This window comes from Dermochelys coriacea, chromosome 9 (assembly GCF_009764565.3).
Source record: "Dermochelys coriacea isolate rDerCor1 chromosome 9, rDerCor1.pri.v4, whole genome shotgun sequence".
Lineage (NCBI taxonomy): Eukaryota > Metazoa > Chordata > Testudines > Dermochelyidae > Dermochelys > Dermochelys coriacea.
Genome location: NC_050076.1, coordinates 33,810,296 through 33,831,581, shown reverse-complemented (window position 1 = coordinate 33,831,581; position 21,286 = coordinate 33,810,296). Strand labels below are relative to the sequence as shown.

Here is a 21,286-nt window from a genome sequence, read left to right as displayed (position 1 = left end):
ATTTAGTGCTTGTGAAAGGCTACCCATCACAGAAACCACAGTCTTCAGTTTATCCACAAAAGAGGTACAGCACAGTCACAGGCAATGCAGACTTCCCCACACTGCCTTGCCAATGTGCCTCAATACTGCTCTGGAACAAATCTACAGGGCTAGTCAGTTCAGTTTCGAAGCCCAATCAATCCGTGGTCTATCTGCTGAAACTGACAAAATGTCAATCAATGCTAAACGCGGATTAATTTTGTGAAGTGAACATTCATCCACAAGCAAATTGACTGAGACCAACATCTTGTTTTTACATAGGCCATTGAACAGTCACCAGATTGCACAGGACCAGACTGTAATGGACTTTCAACTACCATACAATGGCTCTTTTTCAAATTTGAAAACTCCTCAAGTCAATGAAAGCTAGATTCTGTAGGGAGACAACGTGGGTAAAAAAATATCAATACAGATGATATTTTAATACAAAATATTAGATTTTTACACAAGTCAGTTTTTTTTTAAAATATAGAACCTTAAAAAATGAACAAGTTGCTATCCACACACTATAAACACGCATCTTTGTGCTCAGTTTGATCAAGTTTTCAGAACAATTTTAAACACCAGTCCATTTAAACACTGCCTTTAACTTTTATGAAATCTTTGCCACATTCTGCACTACCAATATTATATGTACAGTGTGAAGCGCCTTCATTCAGTTTTAATATGATAGTTAAACTGCTCAGTTATCAGATTCTTTGTGCAATGATTTCACATTCGACTGCTCATGACAAGTTCGCATTACAGTTCTGTGGCACCTGGTATGAGCAACCACATGTAATTCTGTGAATGTTAACGGTAAAGAATGTCAGTTACATGTATTGAAATACATTTTTTCAAAGTACAAGTTCTTCAGCTATATAAAAAAAATTATTCGTTTAGGGGAAATTTTAACTGATTAACCAGAATTTTCAACAATTGCTATGCACTGAAAAATTAATTTTGATTTCTCAAAGTTGAATAAAGTAATTAGCTATTTATCAGATTTTCATAGAGATGAACTATAGCATGTGCATCTCAAGAATGTTTAGAATAGTCCATTTGTTTTTGAACCCCATAGAAAGGAAATTTTTTCCTTCCTCTTTATCCACCATTATCTAAGTTAAATAGCAGATCTTACAAACTCTTCTTTTAATAGTAAATCATCCACAACATGTGGGCTGTTAGCCAAGGAGATTTAAGATGATTTACTTGTGTTGAAATAATTTACACAATTGAACTTATGCATACAGTACAAAACTATGAACAAAAAGGTGAAGCAAACTTTTTTATTTATATTCAGGTAAAAACATTAACCTGATGAAGTAAATTATTGCAGATTTGAGAAATCAGCACATAAAACAGTTGGACAGAGCATTGCTTACAGGTGCTTTATCTGTGTCAAAAGACAAAGGCTGAACTGTTTGTTCCAAGCTAGCACTGGGGGGGCAAAGAGGGAGGCTAGAAAAGTAAACATGAACTTAAGCCAAGAATAAGAAATTTTTGTTTACTTGAACAGGGAATAAAACTGCTAATTTGTCTTTTAAAAAACTATACATCAATTTGAAATGTTCTGGCCTTATAATAATAAATAATGGCCAGCCCAATCTGTTGATTTTTCAACTACACAGAAGAAAGGAATTCTTCCCAGCCTCTGGGTAAGAGGCTTTTGTTGTCTGAATCACTGTGTAAACAGTTCTAGAGTGTCATCTGGTAAAGACTGTAGCCAATATATCCTACTACTACGTTAAAACTAAGCTCTACCTAATTACAAAGGCTGAATTATATTGACAATATATATTTTTAATTCAGTAAAATTTAAATTATATCTTAATTTGAGAGAAAACATGGAGCAATGAATGCCCATGTGAACCAAAATGTAACAATTGTTGTGTTGCACACAAAAAAGAACCAAGTGAATTGCACATCAGACAATACAAGAGGAAGGGAAAAATCAGAGGCATGTGAAGGGACACAGAACTAGTCTACTAAACTAGATTTGTCAAATACATGTGTATTTTAATTTCTGTACTTATGTACAAAACTTGTCTTTGGAGGAAAAAACTGCAGACTTAGCTAGATGGATACACACAGCCCGATATTAAACTGCACAGCGACATTTATTGTTCCAGCCTGGAAAAACATCCCTTTTTTAAATTTCACACAGCAAAGCAAGTTAAAAACTTCACTCATCAAATAAATGATAATTTAAACAAGAACTTGCTAAAGAAACCTTGTCACAACAACTTTTTTAGGGCCTGATCACTTTAAGTCCATTGGGCCTTTAATGAATATCAACCAAGTGTCTTTGTTTATAATCTGCAAGCCGTTTTTCTACAACAAGAAGGCGAAACACGTTTCCTTGACTCAGGTGATACATTTAGAAAAGAATCATGATTTTCTCTTTGCTGTAACAGGCAGACATTGCATTTTTCATTGTGATCAGGAAAGATGGAATGACTGCTGCCCTTCTCTTGCAGCTATCAAGAGTTTTTCACGCATTATCTCAATACTTGAATAGTCCGGCAATTTGAGATAATTCACACAAGTCATTACTGAGGGCAAGAAGTCATCTGGATTTTCTGTAGACTCAAATGTCTTGCGTACAATTGTCAGTGGAGGATTCAAACTTCGAAAGCCTGAAAGGAGAAGAAAAGATCCACTGTATTTCTCTGAACATAATAGGAAAATTACTTTTCTTAAGAAACAGTGTTTAACCTACTATGAAACTGACAGTAATTCTGCACAATTGGCACTCTAAATTATGACACTTCAACCTTTGCTTAAGAATATTTGCACATTACCACAACCTTAAATGGAAAGTAAAAAGCTAGATGTACTTTCAATTTATGCCAACTAATTTTTGCTTTTTAGTTACCGTGAAGAATCGAACTAGACAGGTCCATTTCACTTTTTGGTTCTTCATCACTAGCACACTACTGCAATCTATACATGAAAACTAAAAAATGTAAGCAGAGCTGAAGTATCTTCATAAAGATTTCATTTTTATATACGAAGCAGTCAGCTAAGGAAGCTGGCAAAAGGTATTTTATCTACAATTAATTTGATTTTTTAAAATATACACTTGCATAACCATGAACATATTCAGTATCAGGAGGCAGATTCTCAACAAGGGCATCAAATATTCTATCATTTTTTCCCCTTTATTCCTTTTCCTTCAAAAAATAGCAACTTTTTATACCCTCTTTTGCAATTTAGGATTTAAAATCAATGTTTCTACAAATAGTCTCATTTCTTGACAGGAAGTCTTAGCAACTGTGCTTCCTGTACAGAAAAACGCTGCCATTTTATTATTTGGCCCGCCATAACTTATTACAAGTTGTCTCATGGTTAACAACATAACCATGAACACTGAACTGCTTTTCCCCCAAAAGAGTAACAATTTGTTTTAAATGTGGACTATTGTGTCATGTAGCACGATATCTGCTAACACTGACATCAGCTATGCAATGTTGTACATCTGTAATCTCTATCTTGTAAAGTTATTCAGGCAAAATCTTTATTCATGTTACTATTCAAGACATCACTTTATTTATGCAAACTTCAAAAATGTGAACTATTATAACTAGCTTATAGCATTCCAAACTTTTGTTAACTGACATTTCAAGTTTTGAAAATGATGTATGCAGATTATAGGCAACTACTGAAGTGAAAAACAGAAATGGTTTTGAATGATTCACAAATGCATTAGCTGTGCTGATTATACACGAGAGTGCAGACATGATGGCAATATCTACTAAATAAACCCACCTCCTACTGGCAGTCTAGGGCTACCGGTCACAAATTGGAGAAATAGTCTTTGTTGCTCACTATCAAGACTACTAAGAATTTCAAACAGGTACTTCACAGCTCGACTAAAAAGAGAAAACAAAACCAGCTGTTAGTTTTTTATTCTTTTGCTTATAATATATATTTTTTAAATAATTGCATCAGAGCATTAACGACCATGGTTCCATGCTTAGACTACGTGTATTATGCTATTCTTATGAACATCTCAGTTTCTTCCCAAAATGTGTAAGAGGTGTTGCATCATTTCACGTACAGTAACTATGAAAGGTATTTAGTTTATTTTAAGATTAATCAAATGCACAATTTTCAACATTTGGTATCCTAGTACCAAATCCATATTACCTGTCATGTGTATAACCATGATCTGGCCTGCAGCATTCCATTAATGTCTTTGCATCCCAAGTGTCTGTTTTACTGCCACACAGGAGCTGATCCAACTATAAATTTAAGCAGAGAATAGTTTTGTCCTTGTGTCGTCGTAGAATAAATACTGTACATGCGGATTACAACATGAATCTATTTTCTGGAACAACATTCAGGAAAGTTACTTTTGCTGAATTGTGCAATACTACAGAGCTCATTTGAATTTAATAGCCCCATCCCAATAATAGCTTCATTTATTGGATCCGGATATCTCCAGACCTCCTGCGACTAGTGGGCTGCATCTCTTCCTGTAGTTAGAAACAGTCCAAACTTGTGTCTCAGGCTGTGGGAATTAGCCATGCTAATTCAATGACATTTGGGCACTTATCGCTCAACCTTTTTTACGAGTCTTGTACAACTAATTTCAGGGAAACAGATAGCTTCTCTCTCAACCTTCTTTTCTCAAAAAGAAAAGGAGTACTTGTGGCACCTTAGAGACTAACAAATTTATTAGAGCATAAGCTTTCATGAGCTACAGCTCACTAAATGCATCCGATGAAGTGAGCTGTAGCTCACGAAAGCTTATGCTCTAATAAATTTGTTAGTCTGTAAGGTGCCACAAGTACTCCTTTTCTTTTTGCGAATACAGACTAACACGGCTGCTACTCTGAAACCTTCTTTTCTAAATCTCTTCATTCCCTCCCATTGCAGGTGCACTCGTGATCAGAGACTTTTAAACAGGAGGGGACTGCTGCCAACAACTTAAAATGCATCTCAAAAGATAGTCTGTACCACTTCATACTGGTGCCCACCAACAGAAAAGCAAAATACAGCACTGCTTAAAGAGGAAAGGACAAAACCATAATAGTGGGGGAATCTCCCTTCCCAATGGCGAGTGACAGTGTGATGCTGTAGATAGCTGAGCAGAGTTGAACTTTGGCCAGTAAGTAATACTTCTATGTAAAAGCACTATCACAGTAAGAAATATAGAAAAAAAAAAATCAGAATAAGCAGCTACATGTCTCAACTTTAAAGGAACCACATATCACCATGCAAAGCATCAATAGGAAAATTAAATTGCAGGAATTCAGCCAAGCTCCTTTGCCATTTCTTTCCATGAAACTTAGAGGTAACGGTATATGTAGAAAGAGAACCTATTTAAGATATGGGTTTTCCTGTCCATCCACGTATCTAAAATGCTTATCTGGGCTCTCACTGCAATTACTACAACTCCAGAAAAAGAGTATGTTGACAACTGCAATCTTGCTCCACATATCTCCATTCCAAATGCGGCTGCAAAGATCATTCCCCTACCTGTTTTTTTCCGTCACCCAATAAGAACGACCATACTGGTCAGACAAAAGGTCCATCTAGCCCTGTATCCTGTCTTCCAACAGTGGCCAATGCCAGGTGCCCCAGAGGGAACGAACAGAACAGGTATTCATCAAGTGATCCATCCCGTCACCCATTCCCAGCTTCTGGCAAACAGAGGCTACAGACACCATCCCTGCCCATCCTGGCAAATAGCTATTGATGGACCTATCCTCCCTGAACTTATCTAGTTTTTTTTTTTTTTGAACACTCTCAGTCCCCCAATTGGCTCCCCACCCTTCTCCACTGCATCAAAATAAGCTGCTTGTTTTCACTTTCAAGGCCCTTTACAGCCTATCCATCATCTCACGGTACACTATCAAAATGTCAACTCCTGCCTCTAGTCTGTCAACAATGCCAGGCTCCATTACATTTTTAAACAAGCACCTATGGGCCGTCTCCCCTGCTGCCCCTAGCCATTGGAAGACTCCCTGTAAACAGTCACAAGTCTACCTCATTGCCTCCCATCAAGTCCCTCCATTGCCTACAAAAACCTTCACAATGATTAGGCAGCAGGTGTGCTGTGTCCATTGCCTACCATGCTGATCAGTACTCTCTCATTATTTCCTTGTGCTCCTGCATCCAACTATAACTACCTGCTGTCTCTTCTCTTACACTTAGTTATAAGATCTTTGGGGACAGGGACAGTCTTTGTTCTGTTTGTGTACAGCATCTAGCACAATGGGGTCATGGTCCATGTCAAGGCCAGTAGTTGCTACCACAATATAATAATAAATAGTTATGAAGCTTCTTGATACCTCTAGTGTCCTCCAACACACTGGGAATATGTGAATCAAGAAATTTGCATTTAGGGTGGATGCATTACTTTCTTTGGGGGAAAAAAAGAGTAGCAATATACCCAATTTGATACTGCAGAAAATAAAATCCACCACCAGAAATACTAATTAGAACTACCTATTAAATACAGAAGTCTCTCTACATACAAACTAAGTACCATAGTTTAAAACTCACTGAATTGTCTTGGTACACGAGTTTCATAAATATATTTCCCTATTTGTGAGAGAATTACACAATAACCTGCCCATAACTAAATATGGGGTTAAGAATGTATATTAATATTAATCGACATAACTGATTGATATCAGTTATAAATTCACATTTACCAACCTCTTCAGGATAGAAGTACTGAAGATGACTGAGGGGGAAGACTGATTCAAATCCATCTCTGAATGAGTCAAATTGTCTGGAAACACCTTCATTTAGTGCCCAGAATATAACCAGCTGTAAAAATGAAGAAAAAACCCACAATAAAGTGAACAGGCAATGAGAAGCTATGTGAATATTCAACAGTGGAGTTATACAAAGGATATGATGACTTGGCAAGAGAATCAGCAACATAACCACATGTCCATATAAAGATGTGTGAACCTGAGCTTGACTGAGTTGGTGCTGTACAATGTTGCACCACTTCTGTCACCTCTCACCAGCCCAACACCAGCATATTTGTTGTACCAATGCACACAGTTGTACCTAGAAAGGGAAAACAACTTCCTCCAAAGACTGATAAGTCACTCTAAATCTAACTGAAAGGTGGTTATAGCATATGTTTAAAAAACAACTGGATAGTAAAATATTGACCTGTATAATCCTTCCACTTCACCCCCAATATGTAAATAGTGAGACATTTTAAACAGGGAATTTGTTCTTAACTAGTTTAATAGAAATTGGATATATCTTTTTGTACAAGAGTGAGTCTGCCAGATGTACTTGTCACGCTAAGAAACAGATGTTCCCCTGCTTCCGAAATCAGACACACGACTCCCATTCAAATCTTATTAAAAATCCATTTGAAATACATTATGCAGCTAGAATACCACATATAATATTTCCCCAAAATTAAGGTAAATATTTATTAAGCATTTAAAATGCTGAGCTAAGCTTGGTTTATTAAAGAGGGTACATTAAAAAAAAAGTTGTATAAGTCATATTTCCTATGGTCAAAACATATTGAATGGCACAACACCTACAATCTATCATCAACATCTAGATAAAGTTAGTTATTTTTTCCTCATGAAATAGCATTATGTTGAAATGTATCCTTCTGGAAATTTCTGAAATAGAAATCCTTATTCTACTGAATAATTTTTCCTGCTAAATATGCATTGGTTGGTTTTATAATGTGACTATTAATAGGAGAAGAATCATCTGGGAGAATTTTACTCCCAATTATCCCACAAAGTTTAACAGTTTATTGAACTTCAGAGAAAGTAAATACAAAGAAGAGGAAAAAAAAAATCTAGTCTTCCTCTACCTCCCACTTCTAAGGGAAGTAGGGTGGGCTGTAGAATGGACATGTGCAACATATCTCAAAGAACAACAGTTACAGAAAGGTACGCAACATCCCCTGCCCCCAAGTGATTGCACATGTCCTTTCCACTGTTGGTTACTCACAAGTAGATTAACATGGAGGCAGGCTCTATCCCAACAGCAATCGTAGAACAGCCCGACCAAAATTCCTAGACTGACAGGAAATGGCATAATGGGCAGCAAACGTGAGAACTGATGACCAGGTTGCTGCTTTGCAAATATCTCCAATAGGTCCTTGTACTCGGAAGGCCACTGAAGTTGCTTGCACTCTAGTCAAATGAGCCAATACTCTAGGTGGCGGCAAGCCATTAGCTAATTCGTAGCACAAATGAATACAAGAGGAAATCCTCTGAGTGAAAACCAGTTTACCTTTCACACAATCTGCAACAGCACTGAGGTCCTAAAGGACCTAGTGTGGTCCAGTAGAATACTAATGTTCTTCTCACATCCAATGAATGAAGCTTCTGCTCATCTGTAAGAATGTAAGGCTTTGGGTAAAATGTTGGCAGAAAAATTACCTGTTTAATGTGGAAATTGCAGGCCACCTTTGTCAGGAATTTTAGGTGAGAATGGAGGTAAGTTATCCTTATGGAAAACTGTATAAGGAGACTCTGAAAGCAAGTCTCTCAATTCAGCCAAATCTCATTGCTGAGATTTTCACAACCAGATATGTCACTTTCATAGAGAGGCTGCACGGACGGTGAGTTGTGGGAGATTCAAAGGGAGGTCCCATTACTTTTTGTTAGTAACTGTTGAGATCCCCTTGAGGAACAGGTTCATGTACCTGAGGGTATAACTTGTCCAACTCCTTTAGAAATCTAATAGTTATGGGGTTAGAAAAAAGCAATTACGCACCAGCGAATAAAATGCTGAAATCGCTGCTAAATATATTTTATTGTAACTGTCAGACCTTGATGTTTTAGGTGCAATAGATAATTGAAAATGTGGGTAATGGATGCCTGCATTGGGAAACATTTTTCTATCTTTTCTCAACAGAAATGTTTCTCTCATTTGGCCAGGTAAATACTCCTATTGAAGGCTTTCTGCTATTCAGAAGCACTTCCTGAATTTCTTCAGAACTCTGGGTAGTAATGGTATCTGAGGAACGGCAAGCACAGCAGGGAGTTGGCCCATGATAGCAGCAAAGCATCAATCAACAAACCTGAGCTGTGACACTGCCTCCCATCTCCCGGGAGCAGAACAAATAGCATTTTCTGTTGCAAACAGGTCCACTTGGGGAGTCACCCACAGCTGAAAGACGGACCTGGCCATGTGCAGATGTAGTGACCATTTGTGGTGAGCAGAGACGGATCTGCTTAGGTGACCTGCCAACATGTTCTGCTCTCCTTGGAGATAAGCAGCTTTGAGGTGAATGGAGTTGGTTATGCAGAACTCGCAAAGCAGAACTGCCTCCTGGCAGAGTTGGGATGAATGCACTCCTCCCTGTCTGTTTACACAGAACATAGTCGCAGTTTTGTCCATTAAACACTATACGATTTTTTCCTCACAGTAACAGGACAGACAGATAGCTCATAGCTAACATTTATGAGAGTCCTTAGATGCTGGGAAGACCATAGCCTTTGAGTTTGCAGGGTTTTGATGCATGCCCCGCACCTAGGAACGAAGCATCCGTGACCAACATGAACATTGATTGCTAAGACACAAAAGGAACTCCCATACAAATGTTTGAAAGTTTGTCCCGCAGTCCAAAGAGGACCAAGTTACCTCTGGAATGCAAAACAGTCTGTCTAGATGTCGATAGCGGGCATTCACTGATGCTAACCCTCCTTGAAGCCTTCTGAGGTGTAGTCTGGCTGTATTAAGTAGGTACATGCTGCCATATTGCTATGTGCCCCAGAAGTCTGAGGCAAGGGTACACTGTGGTAATGGGATGTGCTCTTGGATCCAAGATCAGATCTCAAAGCATTTGGAACCTTAATTGGGGCAGAAATGCACCAGCTTCCATAGCATCCAAGAATGCTCCAATAAACTCTATTCTTTGTGGAGGTTTTAGAATTGTTTCAGACAGACTAACAGCTCCAGGGCACTGAAGCTGGAATGAATGATGGTCACATTGGACAGTACGATACTCAGACCAGCCTCTCACCAGCCAGTCATCCAGGCAATCTCCACAGATATGCATCTACTGGCTCCATATACTTTGTGAAAATGCAAGGGGCTGCTGATAAATGGAACGGAAGTACTATGAATTGATAGTGGATTCCATTCACTATGAACCTGAGAAACTTCCAGTGATCCGGATAGATCACTATATGGATGTAAGCATCCTTTAAGTCAAGGGCAACATACTAGTCGCCCTATTTCAGGGAATACAAAAAACTATTTTCTTCAGGTACTTGTTTAACTCTTAGATCCAAAATAGGTCTGAGACGACCTTTTGCTTTGGGAATAATACCCCTCCAGCAAAAAGAAAAAGAAAAAAAGAACAGAGGAACATCCTCTATAGCACCTACTAGAAGGAGAGATTGGACCTCCAAGAACCGTCTTGCGAGAGTGGTCCCTAAAGAGGGTCAGGGAAGGGTGGTGGAAAGAAGGGATAGAAACAAATTGAAGAAAATACTCTAGGTCCACTGGGCTTAGGACTCTCCAATCCCATATGATAGAAGTCCAAATATGAAGGAAGTGGGACAGATGATTAGCAAAGATATGGATAAGAAAAGATGCACTTGTAGTTACTTGTATCAAAATGCACGCTTGGACTGGACTGGACTGCTAGTCAAGAGGAACCTACTGTTGCAGAGGATGGGGGAAGATGGTCACTGCCTGTAATTCCTGCCCTTTCTTCTCAGCAGGTATTGGGGCTGAGGTACAAAGCTCTGTGAGCCTGCTGGGGCCGGAATTGCTTTCTCTTTGCTGCTGGTGTAAAGATTCCAAGTGACTTCAGTGTTGCCCTGGAATCTTTTAGGCTATCTAGCCTATTGTCAATCTTTTCCAAAAAGCTGAGAGGACCCTCAAAGAGCAAGTCTAGGATGGTCTGCTGTATTTCAGCAGGGAGACTGGAAGACTGCATTTATGAGCACCTCCTCATAGAACAGATACCATGGACTGAGCTGCCAAGTCCAAGCCACCACTTACTGTCCTCTACCATCAGAATGAACTCCTGCCTGGAGTCCTCCAGTAGCCTCGTATTTACACTTCAGGATGTTTTCCCATAGGGAGAAGTTGTAGCAACTGAGGAGAACTTGCTGATTCGCAATTCTAAGTTGTAGGTCTCCTGACAAATAAAAGCTTTATAACCAAACAAATCCAGCCTCTGATTCTTTACCCTTTGGCATCAACACTTGGTGTCCCGTCTCTCACACTCATTAGCAGCTGCCACCACGAAAGAGCATGGGGGCAGGTGAAAGTACAGAGTTATTCTAAACCCTTAGGAGGGACTAGTATTTCCCCTCTGTCCGTTTAGCCATATGGAAGAAGGGATCTGTCAAAGCGTTCTGAGTGGCTCCACAATTGCTCAGTCAATAGTGCCATTCTGGAGGGCCCCAGAGAAGATAACATGTCCACTAGCTTGTTGGATTTCTCACAGATCTCTTCTACTTGAATGTTTAGCACCAAAGCCACTCTTAAGAAGTTATCGATAAGCCTGTAATCCTCCAGTGGTGGAGGATCGCTCATCTCTACAGCCTCCTATGGTCTTGAGGAAGACTATGCACTAGGTCACTGAATCAATGACTAATCTGCCTCTGATGGCAGAGGAACTGTTTGAGTAACCTGCAGCTGCTTGGTACCTGTCCTGAGCATCTGAGAATGTTGTTTGTGGCGCTGATGATCTTGTGCACCCTTGAAAGTCAACTCAAAGGTGAGGGGAGGCAAACCAACTGTGTCTATAAAAGCCGCTGATGTAGTGGTGGGCCCCATCGTTGTGCAGGCCATTGCCCCTTGCATGTGGCCAGTGCTGAGACTGCTGTGACATCCATGGACCATACTGATGGAGGATAAGCTTCCCCTTTAGTATGTGACACAAGACCCCACTTACGAATCCAAATGAAGATGGCTCAAAGTCCTGCAATAGCGGTGGAGCAGAATCTGTGTGGACAGGAGACCAGTAAAGTTAAACTCGGGGATGGTGGTACCAGGCTTTCCCCTGAAATGTACTGGCCTCTTTAGGTACTGCACGCTGTTGCAGAGCTAGTGTGGGAATTAGTTTCTGGTACCAGCCAAAACCCTTCCTGTACCACAGGAGATACCAGTACCAGAAGATCAAGCAGTTCTCTGGAGGCAGCATACATCTTTGGTGTTGTCAGTATCAGAATTGGATCTTGAGTTTAGTGTCTTTGTATAGCAACTTCAGGGGTCAGCCGTGACTGACCTGGTATAGGTTCTGGAGTCTATGAGCCCCTTTTTAGCAGAGAAACTCTCAGGGGAACATTTCCCTTCAGAGTCCCCCCGGTCTCCTTGCTTCTAGGTGGCTCCAGTACCAAAGGTCTTGCTGAATGAGGTCTACATCTTTTCACTATCAGAGACGCAGAATGCGGTGCTAAAGACATCTTGGGAGATGCACTTTGTACTGATGGTGCTACTTTTGGAGTTTGCTCTGAACATGACTGCTCCAATGGAGGCGAAGTGCCATCTCCATAAAGGAGACAGTTAAGTCTTGCTGCTAATTTTTTTTACAGTGAGGCTTAAGTCCTCTACAAATGCGATGCTTGTCACTGACGTGGCACTCCAAACAATTTAGACAGCTCGGGTATGGTCACTGACTGGCATCAACCTGGCGCTCAACCAGCAGGACTTAAACCCTGGAGAGCAAGACATGGCTCCAGTTCTGGTCCAGGTAATCAAATTTGGCCCAAAAGGGACCTAAATGTTGAAACCTAATCACCAAGATTAACTATACTCTGTATCTAACCACTACTAAACAAACAAGCTGTATACAAAGAATGAGGGAAATAAACCTGTGATAGAAAGGCTGAAAGTGCTGCAACAACCTGCATTGGCAGTAAGAAGGAGCTGGGGGCAGTTTCATCCTCCTATACCGGCATGCAGTGGTGTGCAACGGCAAAGGGCGCTCAAGCTACCCTAATGTGAAGGAAAACATTCTCTGAAAACTGTGCATAAGGCACACACAAAATTACAGTGGAGTGGACATATGGAATCACTTGAAGAACTACTATTTACACAGAGTGAGAAGGCCACACAGTGAGCAAAAAAGCTCAGACTGCAGGGTTGTGACTGAGTCATGGGTGGTGAGAAGGAACTGAGGGGCAGCTAGTGTTGCTTCAACATCTATGTGAGGCACGAGTACACTTTGGGTACAAGTGCAGCCATCAGTGGGACACTGCTGATTAAAAGAATCTGAACTCAAATGCATGGGGTGGCATGCATAGGGTCAAAGCACTCAGATTCAAAATGTATGGGAGCGGAAAACTTGACTACTTACATGATCAGGCAGAAGTCCCAGTACTAAATTTTCTAAGTGTATTACCTCTCTCCCCCTTCCCAACACAAGTGCTGGAAACTGATCACCACAGCATTTGTGATATTGCTTATTAAAAGTTGCAAGTTTACTTTGGTTTGTGCAGTAGGAAATTGGGGGCATTCTATCTACTACAGGGGTGGGCAAACTATGGCCTGCGGGCCAGATCTGGTCCCTCAGGGCTTTGGATCTGGCCCATGGGATTGCCACCCCCGTGGTGCTGCAGGCCCGGTGCCTCTCCTAGAAGTGGCCAGCACCATATCCCTGCGGCCCCTGGGGGAGGTGAGGCAGAGGGCTGAGAACACTGCCTTTGCTTGTGGGTACCTCCTCCAAAGCTCCCATTGGCTGGGAACAGGGAACCACAACCAATAGGAGTTTTGGGGAGGTACCCACAGGCAAGGGCAGTGTGCGGAGCCAGGGGCTGCAGGGCCAGCCACTTCCTGGAGAGGCACAGGGCTGAGGCCAGGGCAGGCAGGGAGCCTGCCCTAGCCCCACTGCGCGCTGCTGCCACCCCGGAGCCGCTCCAGATAAGCGGCATCGGGCCGGAGCCGAACCCCTTCTGCACCCCAACTCCCTGCCCTGAGCCCCTTGCCTGCACCCCAGCCCCATGCCACACTCTGCACCCCTGCCCTGAGCCCCTGCAGAACCCCTCTGTGCACCATTGCCCTGAGCCCCCTCCTGCACTGTGCATCCCCTGCTATAACCCAACCCCCTTCCGAGCCCCCTCATACACCCTGCACCCCTCCTTTGCCCCAACCCCTTGCCCTGAGCCCCTTCCTGCACACTGCACCCCCTCCTGCACCCCAACCCCACATTCATGGCCCCGCAAGCAGTTTCCCCCACCCAGATGTGGCCCTCAGGCCAAAAAGTTTGCCCAGCCCTGATCTACCACCATTTATTACCATCTGGAATATTCTGTGGAAGCGAGTTCTGAAGTGAACACAGACATAAGTTAAAGATGTCAAGAAAAATAGCACTCACGATTTTATAAAACCGGTTGCTAGGGTGGACGAAAAAGTGATTCAAGCAGAATTCTGAAGACTCTCACCTTCCACATACCATCTGGCTTGCAGAGGTAGAGTCCCAAAGTCATTTCAGAAACCAATAATCTTGTGTAGCAGTGTTCTGCACTACAGTCCAAAGTATTAGTTCAATACTTGTCTCAGTAATTTCTGGCTTTGTTTTCAGAGGTGCTAAGAACCCACGGCTCCCAGTGAAAAATCATGCCATTTAGGACTACATTTTCCATGGATACAAACTAAGTTTTCTGAAACCTTAAGGAACAGATTCTTCTACAGTCGAGCTGTATATTACAAAGACTCACAAAGTATTTGTTCTAATTTCTTACCAGGGCCCTCAGACAAACAGAAGCAACCAGTTGAAAAGTACTACTGCTATGACCAATTTGCAAAAAACAAGCAATTAAAATACATCTTAAAATAAACTACTTTGAACTAACTATAAGACAGGAAAAGTTATGTGATTAAAAAAAATTACAGATTTGCTTTTACATACTCTGAGATACTCTTCTAAATTGTGGATGGTGACAGGTATATCTTTTCCCCCTTTTTTCAGCTCTATATTGGGAAACCCAGGTAATGTGAAATCCAGTCCTAGATCTTCCACTGAGCAGCCATTCATATTGAGGGTCTCCAATGCATACTGTAAACTTTCTTTGGTCTAAAAAAAATTGAAAATGAAAGCCAGTGAGTAATTCAGTCACTTACTTTAGTTTATCAACAAATTATTTAGCATTCTAACACATGTAATATTGGTTACTAAATACACGATTCTCATTGCAGAGCAGTTATTGAAACAGATCAGCTACAGATTACAAAAAGAAAAGGAGTACTTGTGGCACCTTAGAAACTAACCAATTTATTTGAGCATAAGCTTTCGTGAGCTACAGCTCACTTCATCGGATGCAAGTTTACATCGGATACAGATAACAGTACTTTTTGTTCCCCTTTAATCTTAACTTGTAATGTATATAAAACAAGTTAACTAATCAAGATAGTCAATAACATCTGCCTTGACTGTGAACAAGTCTGGAAGATGGCTGAAGCATAGTTTTGCTGATGTTTCTGGAGTTACTTTACTTCAAAGCAGAATCAGACAGCTAGTAAAGGTTGGTGTGAAAAAACAAACCAAACCACGGCTTTGTTTTAATGCAGACTAAAAACTGAGCCTAAAAGAGTAGAAGCCATCAACTTAAACACCAAGAATTACATTGATTTTCTGATGAGATTTGTTACAGTAAATGAGAGCTATAATACCGCATACATACTATTTTCAGTCTTTTTACTGTTTGGAAATTAAATGGGGGAGAGAAGAGAAACTTTGCATCTAACAGTAAGTTCTCATGTGCATGGGAATACAGGATCATAACTCAGTAGTCAAAGAGAGTACTACTAGCTGCTATTGGGAGTTGGGGAACAAAATTTGCTGCCAACTTGTTGGCAACTAAGTGGCATCAAAGTATATTTTTTAAAGAAACACCTTTCAAAACGTGAGGAATAGGTAAGTTTGTAGATTCTTAAAATGAGTACACATGTGAAAAGTCTACCACAACTCTCCCCAATAGAATGTTGTTGATATTTACAGTTGATAGTGAAGAAATCCACAGAAGTCTAAGAATACACATATTGTCAAGGACATGTGCAAACAAAACTGAATATGAATATTTCCACAAAATCTGCAAATTAACAGATTACACCATCGGTTTCCATAAAGAGTTTCATAAGGAACACAAGAGGAGCCTCTGCTGCATTACAAGGAAAATGTAACTAAGTGGCCCAATAAAAGCTTAGCATTTTGGTTACTCAAAGCTTTATACGGACTTTTCTTGAAAAAGATAAGGAAGTCCTGGTGTAAAAAAATCCTTTAAGGTGAACTAAACAAGTTTTAAATTAGTAAAAACTGTTTAAAATTTTAAGTTAACCAAATGTGCATAGACCTACACATTTTGAAACAAGACATCACAGCTGCAAGTCATTCCCACCTTTACTTATTTGACTAGACCCAAGTGTACTCTCCTGAGTTTCTTTCAACAATTGATTGTATCACTAACATCTAAAACAGTGCAGGAAGCGCTTCAGTTCACCTTTAAATCTGTTATTATTTAAGCATCTGTCTATCCTATAAGATAGATGTGTGATTCCAAGATCACAGACATATGGGAACTTGGTCTCATCTGAGCTATCATGCTAAAAATAATGGCGTCTACCACAGCTGCAGCACAGGCTAGCTGTCCAAGTACCATGAGGCTGAGGTGGGTTTATACTTGAGGTGAATAGCCCATGCTGCTCCTGTGGCTGTGCTACTATTTTTAGCATATCAGCCCAGATGAGAGCTAGCATACGTATAGGAGAGCCGAGAATCACACCTCGAGCTCATAACACAAGCAGACTAAGGCTAAATGACTACAGGTTTCTCAAAACTACAACTCCATCACTAGTAGGTTTTGCTAGCATTAATTTTATTGACACCTTTAATATAAAGGCCATGCACTACTGTGTAGAAGAAAAATGGCTTGTTAACTTATCTCTGGAAGTATCAAAACACTACTACTGTATTACTGGCTCATGTACTTTCTGACATGTGGCACTGAGATGGAGATGCTTGTTTAACAGCTTTTCCCCTTGAGGCACTATTAAGCATACACCTAAAAAGACATATACATGTCATATCTGATCAAATATTCCTTTTTCAAGGTCCTGTAAGCCTTAAACAAGGTAAGTGAATCAACTCAAGGGAAGGAGAATGAGAAAGGTTATCACTGAATGCTAATGCTATACTTTCATACCGGGGGAATGTTACTATAGCGAAGTGACAGCTCTGCTATAGTTAAAGTTAAGATTAGCTTTTAAAGATTGGCTGACCTAAGTTCTCTAAAATCCACACAGTTAATCAGATTTCCATGAAATTTGGTGTGCCTCATAGGGACGTGGGGTTCTGTTAAGTGATCCAAATTTGGAGCCATTTGACCCTGGGGTTGAAAATATAGTCCATGGGAAACCCCCACATGCTTTTCTTAAAGTCAACACATTCTGGCAATTTTTTTTTGCACACAGATAGATGTCAAACTAGGGTTCAGGTCATCACACCAGGATCTCCAATGCTTGAGGTTACCACAAGAGTGCATGATGCCCATTAGTCCTTTGGAGGAAATTAAATTAAAATGTTATTTGAAAGGAAGTTTGCTTTTCAGTACACACACACACACACACACACACACACACACACACACACACACACATCAAGGATTACATTGAGCACATGCAGAGAGCGTTTAGCTATCTGGAAAGGAGAGGTTACCACCTTGTACAGTAACCAGTGTTTGAGATGTTTTGTCCCTATAGGTGGCTCCACATCAGAACATGCAAATGCCTGTGCATGCTCGGAGATTTTGTCACCAGTGTCCATGAGTCTATGCCGGCATCCTACACATCTCTATGCCAATTTGAGGGTGTATAGGAAGGAGCAGGCCACCGGTGCTCCAGTTCTTCCTCAACCACAAAGTCCAGAGAATGACAAGCAGCAGGGAACGTGGGTAGATAATGGAGCATCTTTTGAAACAAAACCTCTCAAAGAACTCCCAGTTACTGTACGAAGTAAGTAATCTCTCATTCAAAATATTGTCCCTATGGGTGCTCCCCGTTAGGAGATTCCCAAGCAGTACCCCAATTACGAAGGAGGGTAGTCAGAAGGTAGATTCAGCACAAATCATAGAACAATCTCAACAAAGACTGCATCTGCTCTAGAAGCATGCATGATAGCACAGTGCTGGGGAAATGTGTACACCAAAAAACATCTGGTGGCCTTGTAAGTGTATGACAGATATAAAGGAGGACTTGTGGCACCTTAGAGACTAAAATTTATCTGAGCATAAGCTTTCGTGAGCTACAGCTCACTTCATCACCTAAGATAGATAGGTTCTTCATTAACGCCACAGAGGTACAAGGAAGTCTGATGGAATGGTCGTCACCAAAAGGTGAAGGACGTACCTTCAAGGCATCATTACAAGTCAAGATGCATCCCAAAACTCAGACAGTTTTTGGGTGATCTTTCATTCTTTCCATGATGGAAATAGAGTGGGAGAAGCCCTGAAGAGATTATTCCTGTTGAGGTAAAAGGCAAGAGCTCTTATATCAAGTGTGTGAAAACTGGCTTCCTCTCTAAGAAGCAAGGCTTGGAGCAAGACACCAGTAAATGAACATCCTGCTTAATGTGAAATGGATCCAACTTTAGATAGAAAGCAAGGATGGGGACATAATGTCACCTTATCACTCACACAGAACACCGTATACAGTGGAGCAGACAGATGACCTTCTAGTTTACCTATCCTTCTGGCCAAGATGATGGTTATGAGGAATGATGTCTTAAGGCCCCATGGTGGAGTTGGTTCTTGGACAAAAGGTTAATCCTTACAGTAGTTGGGTGAGTAAAGACTGAAAATCCCTTAATTGGGGAGGCGGGGGGGGGGTGAGGGAGTGTAACTGAAAGGCTGTAATGGCAGCCAGGTGGACCATAATTTAGCTAAGTAAGAAACCAATAGTTTTCAAATGTAGCAGATAATCAAGAATGTGCATGAGGATAGACTCAAGAGACGAATTGTTCCACACACTAGGCTTGAAAATATCTTCACTTCTGGAGATAAGTTTTCCTTGTTGTGGCCATGATGGCATTAGGAGGATGGCTACAGATCTCTCACTTAAACTTCAAGACATTGAACAACAATGGTTCTGGAGGTAAGCAGACAGCATTTCCCAACACATTGCAGCCCCTCAGCAGAAGTGTTGGCTCTTTGCACTGGACACAGATGCAAATAAAGTTCTCTAGGGAAACCTGGCTGAGCCGAATCTTCTGAAATACAACCATATGTGGGAGCTGAATTATGTGGGGACAGAAATACCTGCTTAGGGAGTTCACTATGTTTTTCTGTAGCCTTGGTAGATAAACTACTATGTGGTGGAACATGCACCAATTCTAGAGTGTTATGTCGCCTGTGCCTAAGTACTGGGATCTTGCGCCTCCCTGGTGATTTTTATAATTTTGATATGGAGAGATGTTCCCAGGGGCAGTGGGAGTGAGGCACTTGCCCTGGGCTGTGAAGTCCTGAAAATGGGCACCACAGCCTCACAGGGAGGCATCTGTGGTGATTATCTTTGTGCAGAACGGACATCAGAGTAGAATTCCTACACAGCTTTTGGGTATCCCTTCCACCACTTGAAGTGAAGAACCGTCTGAGTTACACCTACCTGGATAGTTAGAGTGCTTGTTGGGGATGCAGACAGACCTAAGCCAGGCTTGAAGACAACAGAAGTGTAGTTTTGACAGGAATATTACAAATACACAGGCTGCCATGTTGTCCAGAAGTCAAAGGCAAACCCTTGCTGTGGTTTGTGTGCTTTTGTAGCCTGGCAATGAGGCTGGACAAGGTAGCAAGCTTGTCCATGGGCAGGCATGCTTTGCCAGTAATGGAGTCTAGAGTGGCTCTAATTAAGTCTATTCACTGTAAAGGTATGACTCTAGATTTTTCTATGTTGAGGTGAAGGCCCAAAAAGTGGAAAGGGGATACGGACCTTGTTGATTGCTGACTGCTCCTTGAAAAAAAAGAGACAGTGACCCTTGATGAGCCAGTTGTCCAGGAAAGGAAATACAATTATTCCCATCTGATGAAGATGGGCTGCAACATCTGAGAAGAGCTTTTTAAAGACCATTGGAGCAGTTGAAAGGCTGATGGGTGGGACCTGGAATTGGTAGTGGTCCTTGCCAACGATGAATTGTAGGAAGCATCTGTGGGAAGGGCGTATAGCATATGAAAGCATGCATCCTGAAAGTCAAGGGAGATGAACTAGTACCCAGGATCTAAAGAGGGAATTAGTGCTGCCAATGTTGCCGTTCTTAACTGTTGGAAGAGGACAAAGGCATTCCTGAAGTCCACAATCTGGGAAGTATCTTGAGGGGAAGTCTTTTCCTACAAAGTCTACTGGAACAGGTTTAATCAAGTCATGAGTAGGAAGGATTGTTCCTCCTGTCTTGAGACTATTGTGAGAAGGGTCCCTGAAAAAGAAAAAGAGAGATGAGGAGAGGGGTTGGAAGGGTGGATGGAGCTGAACTGAAAGGAATAGCCTAGTGAAGCCACCTCTACGATCCATGTCAGAAGTGATGAGCTCCCGAAAAGTAGGAAAGGGGAAAGACTGTGCCCACAGGAGTGATTGAGGACAGGTTGGTGCACCACATGATCCAGAAAGGGGAGCAATTCGTGACCCTCGACCAGTCGATCAAAACAAATACTTGGAAGAAGTAACCAACTGCAATGTCACTGTGGAAGACAGACCCTTCTTACGAAATCTAGACCTCCTCGAATGTTTGGTTGGTCTCATGGAGGTCTGGTAGTGAACTGTGAGAGACCACTGAGCTGTTTGCGACTTGCTGTATTTTCTACTCCTGGGGGAATTCTTGTCAAAAAATTAAAATTCTACAAGATTCTAAATATTTTATTTGTCAAAATAAGACTATATAATCACATGAGTTTCAATTATTTTGGTAATGTATTTAAACTACAATACAATGATTGGAGAATGGGATGGGGAGCACCAGAGGAAATCCCCTCTGACCAACGGTAATGTAACTAGGTTTGATCCTTTATTTCTGGTTATTAGTCAATAAATGTATGCAGCCATTTAGTCAGTATTACATCATGGGCAACTGAAGAGCAAGTGAGGGCTGGGGTATCAAACTCAATTTATACTGGCTACTGACTATTTCCAGAAAGGTCACTAGTAAACAGCTCATGGAGCACATTTTGATAGGAAAATCTCAGTCCAAAAATTTAGACCAGTTCTAATCACTAAAAGCTTGTGGTGCTTTATACGGCCATACTACTGTTTACAATAAGGCTCCTTTACACTACTCTGTCAGTGTAAAGGAACTTTAAAAAACTTTTACACCTGT

General features: G+C 41.1%; 1 protein-coding gene across 9 annotated transcripts in view; it reads right to left on the bottom strand.

Moving 5' to 3' along the window:
- Positions 1-440: 440 nt before the first annotated feature.
- The window catches only part of TRIP12 (thyroid hormone receptor interactor 12), a 175,188-nt gene continuing 154,342 nt past the window's right edge, over positions 441-21,286 (bottom strand). For 8 of the 9 annotated variants that reach the window (XM_038416259.2, XM_038416257.2, XM_038416261.2 and 5 more), the window contains 5 exons: positions 14,843-15,007; positions 6,691-6,804; positions 4,171-4,265; positions 3,790-3,893; positions 441-2,657 (listed from right to left, as the gene is read on the bottom strand). In XM_038416259.2, coding sequence (XP_038272187.1) covers positions 2,461-2,657; positions 3,790-3,893; positions 4,171-4,265; positions 6,691-6,804; positions 14,843-15,007 — 675 coding nt within the window. In that variant the 3' untranslated portion in view covers positions 441-2,460. Of the gene's footprint in view, positions 2,658-3,789; positions 3,894-4,170; positions 4,266-6,690; positions 6,805-14,842; positions 15,008-18,333; positions 18,448-21,286 lie in introns of those variants that run through there. The other variant, XR_006274455.1, reaches the window with a different exon arrangement.